This window comes from Gopherus evgoodei, chromosome 7 (assembly GCF_007399415.2).
Source record: "Gopherus evgoodei ecotype Sinaloan lineage chromosome 7, rGopEvg1_v1.p, whole genome shotgun sequence".
In the NCBI taxonomy this organism is placed as follows: domain Eukaryota; kingdom Metazoa; phylum Chordata; order Testudines; family Testudinidae; genus Gopherus; species Gopherus evgoodei.
The window spans coordinates 35,308,551-35,315,670 of record NC_044328.1 but is presented as its reverse complement, the minus strand read 5'-3'; the positions used below and the strand labels follow the sequence as shown (position 1 = coordinate 35,315,670).

At 41.0% G+C, this 7,120-nt stretch overlaps 1 protein-coding gene across 1 annotated transcript; it reads right to left on the bottom strand.

The window, feature by feature from the left end:
• Positions 1-2,870: 2,870 nt before the first annotated feature.
• CH25H (cholesterol 25-hydroxylase) lies at positions 2,871-3,891 on the bottom strand. The gene has a single exon (XM_030570152.1). It carries the CDS (start codon positions 3,861-3,863, stop codon positions 3,036-3,038), a length of 828 nt encoding a protein of 275 aa, XP_030426012.1. The 5' UTR covers positions 3,864-3,891; the 3' UTR covers positions 2,871-3,035.
• Positions 3,892-7,120: the final 3,229 nt, after the last annotated feature.

Genomic DNA, 7,120 nt, shown 5'->3' with positions numbered 1-7,120 from the left:
CTCCAGGCTCAAGCAGCAACTACTGCTCTTCCTGCCCCCCTGGGAGCAGAGACTGGTTACTGCAGGTAACCAGACCTTTAGCAGCTGACCAGATGCTGCCAGGTTCCCTTTTTGACCAGACGTTCCGCTCAAAAACCAGACACCTGGCAACCCTAACCAAGTAGGCAGGTGCTCAAAACACAGCATCTCCACTAGCAGAGTCTTCACTGTACTCTAGCATTAACTCAGTATCACTTTAAAGAGAGCACTTACTGGATTACCATTCTCATTTCCTGTAGCATCTGTTCATAGGTTTTTGTTTTTATTTTTATTTTTAAACAGAGATACTATCCATGTATTGGCTTGGCTTAACCTTGTTTAGCATGGAGATCTGACAAGATCACAACGTCACATGTCCAGTATAATACCAAATTCCCATTGAAGACACTGAGTATCATCACTAGAAGTTAAGAATTTGGCCTTCTGAAGTCAGTGGAAATTTTTCCTGAGTTTAAGAGTAGAGCTTTGAGCCTTGGGTTACTTCAAAGCTGATATATTGGTTAAAGAGAAATCAGAGTTTGTAATTTGTCTCTCATTTGCCATAAAAGAGAACACTTCTTTTCCTTGCGCTGCACCTCACAATATTTGAGATTATTATAATCAGGCAGATTAGATGGGTCTTTATTTCTGCTTAGTCAGTGAACACATCAGCCAGTTATATTCTTTTAAAAAATCTAATTTTATTTAGTCCCCTTTAAAATCAAAATGTGGTTTTAGGTAGGTAACATCTTTTCAGGGTAACAAAACTGTAATGTTTCATAGATTTTTATATGGAGATATTTCACTAATGAAATAATCACCCCAAACAGCTACTAAAAATGTCCTATGGCTTTCCCCCAAGCCTTCTGCCCCTCCCCCAAATATTTCTAAAAGTGTGCTGCCACCTTTACCATACAACCTGACAGTCTCAAACAGCAACAAAGACCTTTATTCCAGGTTGATCAGCCTCCTAAGAGCCTGTGAAATTCTTCTGCTAAAGAAAATTAAATACAAGTGCATTTTGGGATGATGCAATATGTATACAGAATTATCATCCTGCCCCGTAAAACCATACCTTCACCTATGTCTGTGTGGGGTTTACTAGAAATCCAAAGCAGGAGCTTTTCAGGATTTGCAGTCGGAGAACAATACTGTACTACTTCACTAATAGAACTCCCAGTGAAATCACTAGGGATTTTGCTGAGAGAGGAGCATGGGATCTGCCTCTAGACTTGTATGTTTACATTCTTCTATGAGCCTTTTATTTCTGGACTATCCAGACAATAACTATGCTCTGTGAGCAGGCCAGACTGCTATAGGAGAGTGCCGGAAGGAAAGAATATTAGCCTCAGGATAAGCAGCGGTCCCTCTTCACCTGGTAACTGAGCAGGGGTTACTCCAGGTTAACACCTGGAGCCAATTAAGAACCTGACAGAACAGGTTAAAAGACTTCCCCAGGCAGTCAGAGGCATGATAGGTGTTGTGGGAGAAAAGCTGAGTGGAAGCTGACAAGGACCAGGAAATGAACCCCACAGGTATAGAGACTGTGGAGAAACTCTACCCTAAACAGGAGCTAAGGACTGTTCCAGGTCCAAAGACCTGAAGAAAAGGACCCTTCTAGAGAGGAGAGATTGAGCCATGTGTTTGCTATGGTGCTGTCATGCCCAGAAGGGCTACCAGAGACTAGGGGTTCTTCCTCCTCTGTCAGGAGGGTTGGGAGGAATCTTGCCCAAGCAAAGTGGAGGCAATAAGCCAAGGGGCATGGGGAAGTAGCCCAGGGAAACTAGCAGCTTTTCCTGGGAACAGGCAGTGTGAGGCTTCTACTTGTAGGGTCCCTGGGCTAGGGCCCAAAGTAGAGGATGGGATTAGACCCTCCCACCCCCTTTTCCTGGATGTCCACTGAGGCCAGAAGCCCCCAGTGAAGTAGTAAGGGCCTAGGAGGCCCAGAAACAGGAAGGCCACTTGGAGACAGAATTTCCCCACCAACTATAAACAGGCAGGAAATTCTGAGAGATGAGACTTGATCCTGACCCACCCCTGGAAGGGAGCATGGGACCCACTGAGGTGGAGAAGAAGTCCTGTTACAGCTCTTACCAGCCTTAAAGTTGCTTGTTCTTCAACCAATGTCCTTCAAGATTCATGAAAATTAATGGAAAAATTCCTCAATTTTGTGGGCATTTGAGTCAGATTCCTAGCTGGGTTTTTGCAAGTCAAAAGCAAATAATTTAGTTGGAGGACAGCTACAGGAATTTCAAATCAGAATCACACATTTTCTGAGGACCAAATATAAGGAAGCAAAACACAGTTTTAAACAAATAAAGATTTATTTCCCACTTAAAAAAATAGAGCATATATGGGGGTATGCAATATAAAGATCCAAATTCTTGCAAAGAAAAACAGAATCAGATTAGACATTTAATGCCATCCAGCAGCAACCTTTTTTAAATAAGTGTGCTTTAAGAAGTCTAAGAAATTGTGTTGTTTCTATTCATATCAGAAGTCCTCCTATAACAGCAAGAAAATATTTATCTCTGTATGTATAAAACACAGTAGCACAATATGCTTTATAAAAGCTAGCATATTCAAAGGAAAGAAGGCAGCAATTGTCTCTTATGCTTTCCTTATAATGTGACATTGTTTCCAAACAAGTAGTAACAGACATTACAAATGCAATTCCATAAATATATATAGACATTAAATTAGATTTGTTATAAATGTTTTCACACTATACACCTCTACCTCAATATAACGCTGTCCTCGCGAGCCAAAAAATCTTACCGTGTTATAGGTAAAACTGTGTTATATCAAACTTGCTTTGATCCACCGGACTGCACAGCCCCGCCCCCGGAGCACTGCTTTACCACAGTATATCCAAATTTGTGTTATATCGGGTCATGTTACATCGAGGTAGAGGTGTATTTATATATTCCGTACTATATATTTCTGTGGCTCTGAAAAAAATATTATCTTAATTTATTAGCTGTACAAAATTAGCTAGGTAACAGACGAATTCCCTGTTATCGTTGTGAATGTGCCCGACCAAGTGTTCCAAATAGTCTGTCCCAGTGGGTGAAGTAAGGAGCATAGTTACACTTGAACTTCAGGTGATGGAGATCGTGATGCGGAGCTCCTCCATACAAGCCAAATGGCATCAGTCTGTTTGTTGACCATGGAAATTCATAGCCTGAATGATCCTCCACTGACAGCCAGATATTAACAAGGAAGAAAATCATTTCTGTCAAAGGATGGCAGTTCAGCAACACTGGATTTATGGCAGCAAAAAATCCCAGTGAAAGTAACTCCCAAACACTTAAGTACTGTGTGGTAAGAGCAAACGTAGATACATGCTTATGATGAACCTTGTGAAAAGTCTTGTAGAGCCAAGGCACCTTATGATGAAGCAAATGCCACAGAAAATACTGGAAGTCAAAGAGAAGCAGGCAAACAGTTACATCCAGCAGGACCCTCGGCAGCTCTGGAGCCATTACTGGTAAATCCACTGGTCTCCAGTACCAATGAGCAAGTGTCGCTGGGAAGATAAAGACAACGTGATGATAGACACATTGAACCATACAAGGTACCATCATTCCCAGAGTTGGATAACTCAGAGACTGGATTTTGTATTTTCTCACAGCTGGTACTTTAGTGCTTAAGAAGTCCAGTGCAATGTAAGGAAGACAGAAAGTCATGTAAACTGTAAAAGAAAACAGCACTGGAAAGTAAGGTGACTTCAGCAATTGCTCCTTTGCTTTGACAAAGTCCCAGAAGAGCTGCAGAGTGACTGAGTCTAGCCTCTTCTCCATTCCGTAACTGAGCAGCACTCTGTGGTGCACGCTGCAGTTCATGTTGATGCTGTCTGAAGCTGCTGTGATTGTGCTGCTTTTGTAAGGCTTTACCCCACCCAGTTAGTGACATCATAAAAATGTGGTCGCAAGCACTCCAGAAGGAAATCTCTCTCTCTCAGTCCAAAAACAACAAAGTGCATTACAGTGTCAGAGCTGGTAGATGTGTCTCATTAGCCCATCTATACTGGAGGCTAATTTTGTAAATTGATGAATAGTTACAGGACAAGGCAATCATTAATATACCAAAAACCCCTCACTGATTATATGAATGATAACTAGAAACAAACGAGTGTGCTATCCCTGAACACTACAAACATGAGAAAAGGTTGGAGTAGGATTTTCTGTGCCACTTTACCCCATACATTTTAAAGAACTGTCATTGTATCATTTTGTAAATTAAAGCAGTAGCAGGTCTGCCTCAACACCCATAGCTACACATTAATCAGGTCAAAATGTTGTATTTATTTCTATAATTCATACTAAAAGATTTACCCAATTTAAACCCCACATTTGACCCCCAAACTCTTATGAGGTGAGAAGGATAAAAATGGGAACCCAGGTCCACACATATCTTGCAAACAGCCATTCTAGGGCAGGGTTCCCTCACCCCGGATTCCTCTCTGTAAAAAGTCCTGACACACTCTCCTTCCAAATACATCACCATGTGCTTTAGTTACCATATGCTAGACAAGTGCTTGTCCCTAACAGCATAAGGCTTTTACCTTCTGCCCAGACACAGAGCTTGGGTTCCCTGGCCTTTTCTTCCAGCCTTCCCTACCCTATCCCCCTTCTTTTCACTGTCCTCTGCTGACAAGCAGAATCACTTTAACTGGTTAATCACCTGGTGCTCAATCATCTTTTCAATTTGTCCAATGTGGGGATGTTTAAAAAGTGCACAAAGCAGTGAGTCTGGTTTAGGCTACTCGCTCCTAATCTCCATAATGGGCACAATCAACCCCCTAAATCAAGCTGTGGAGCTGAATTTGTGCCTTTGGCCCGCATCTGTCTAGTTCACAGCATATATTCAGGTTGTGATCCTGCACCCACTAAAGGAAGTGACACTGATTTAAGCTGGGTGCAAAATTGGGCCATTGGTTATTTTATTTTATTTAAATACATCATCTCACACCAAACTGAGGTGTTTTTGTCAGTTCACATCAAATAGTACATTAACGCACACGAGGAAACTTTTAGTATGCACCAGCAGGGTCCTCACGGGCCAGTTAGCACAAAACACATTAGTGCACACTAGAATTTACACCTCTCTGGTGCAGATTAATGCACTACATGGACAAGCCCCAAGGTTTCTGTGTCAATGTAAAACAAACTGAAAAGCATTTCAGTTACTGAGCAACTATTGAAATAAGTACTTCATAGCCTCTCTGTATTTAACTCGTCATCATACACCTAGCTTTTTTCACTCCGTTCATGATGCTGCCAAAGTGTCCATATGCTACAGGATTGCAAATTGTTACCTCACAAAAATCAAAGGGTCTTGCTATAGAGATTAGGTTGAACAACCCATCTATTGGAATGAGGTCCTGCAGCTGAATACCCACAGAATACATATGAGTGCGTGACTCCAAAACTCCCTCCTACTCCCAGCTGCCAGGGGTGAAGCTTACAATGTGGAGCTCCTCTGCACAAGCCTAACAGCTTGGTGAGGGAAATGTTAGCAATGAAGATAATTCTGTATTTGTTTTCTCAGAATATTTTGATAGGGACCCAAGATCAGCGCTTAGAGCAGTGTGTGGTGGGGAGGGGTGTCAAATTCCATCCTACTGTCCACAGTCACTGGGATAGATCAGAGGGCAGGTCCCAATGCACTTTAAGCCCCTTACCGGAAAAGGGAGTTGGGGAGCAGGGTAGACAAGCTCTGTAGGACAGCAGCTGGAGAAGAGTGTCATTCAAGCCTTGCCTAAGCTACAGATACTACAGCAAAGGAGGGTAAATGCTTCCCTGTTGCTGTTATTTTAGAACATGCCACAAAGCATGATACAAAAAGGAAAGATAACTTGGGTCCTTACATAAAGACTCACCTCCAAGAAGCTGTGTGAAACAAGTTGTATAATCCCTGTGGCTGAGGTCTGTAAAAACAGCCTGTGCTAATGGCTACTGGGTTTGTTCTGAGGCTGTTCAGAAAACTCCTTTGAAATAACAGGAACTAGATGCAGAGGATTATTCATAAGTGCATCTGCACCACCTTGTGGCCAAAACCAGATTTCAAATGGCTTTATCAATGACATAAGATAAAGTGGTTTTAAGATAAAAGTTTGTGTCGGAAAGACTTAGTTATATTGGCTATTTTGGAAGTAAATATTAGCTTTATGCTTTTATCAGTGTATAATAAACCTTAAAAGCAGTTTCTAATTTAGATGGATTTTCATGAGCTGCTGAGACTCAAAGCTGCCATCAAAATAAATTGTGTCCTCAGAGTTTAACTTAATCCCATAACTAATTTAAAAACAAAAACAAACCCCCACGCATTGATGTAACTTTGATCGCAATCCAAGATTTACTTAGTCCTTCAATTCAGTAATGGCAAAATTATTTGCGCTGTCTATGGCTAAACTAACATAGCTTTAATATCAGAAAAATATTTGTTTTGCAAGATGCTGAGTATAGGACATGCCTTTTTTATTTCTGTATTTTTTTTAAATAAACTCCTACATGCCTTCAGAGGATGAGAAGAAGATGATAAATCCAAATTCATCTTGCAGACAGCTTCATTGAAAACTTTAGCCCACAATTCTAATCAGAAACTTTTTAGCCCAAATGTTTTAAAGTGTGTAGACAAAACACACATCCTTTTGTATACACAAAACACTTGATGTGTGCACACACTGGAGTCTGCAAATACTAGGCTTATACATATGCTTCACATGTTGCATGTCTTTTTTAAAATGTAAGCCTGTGTGTCGATTAACTGTGTCTCTAGTCTCTTGCTTTCTTGATCCTGATTACCTTGTTAGAGTTTAAGCCTAACTCAGACCTAACTCTACACTTAAAAGTTTTACAAGTATGATGACTATTTCAGTTGGGGGGAGGGGAGTTGACTTTTACTAAAATAGATACACTCATACAAGTCCTAATGTGGATGCACTTATACCAGTTGAGTTAATTTCCTGCACATACAGGAATCACCTTTATACAGATATTACTGCATCCACATTAGGAGGGATTGTACCACTTCAGCTATACTAAGTATAGGTGAAATGGCACAACTTCCTACTGTCTTCAAGTCCACAATAGAAGGA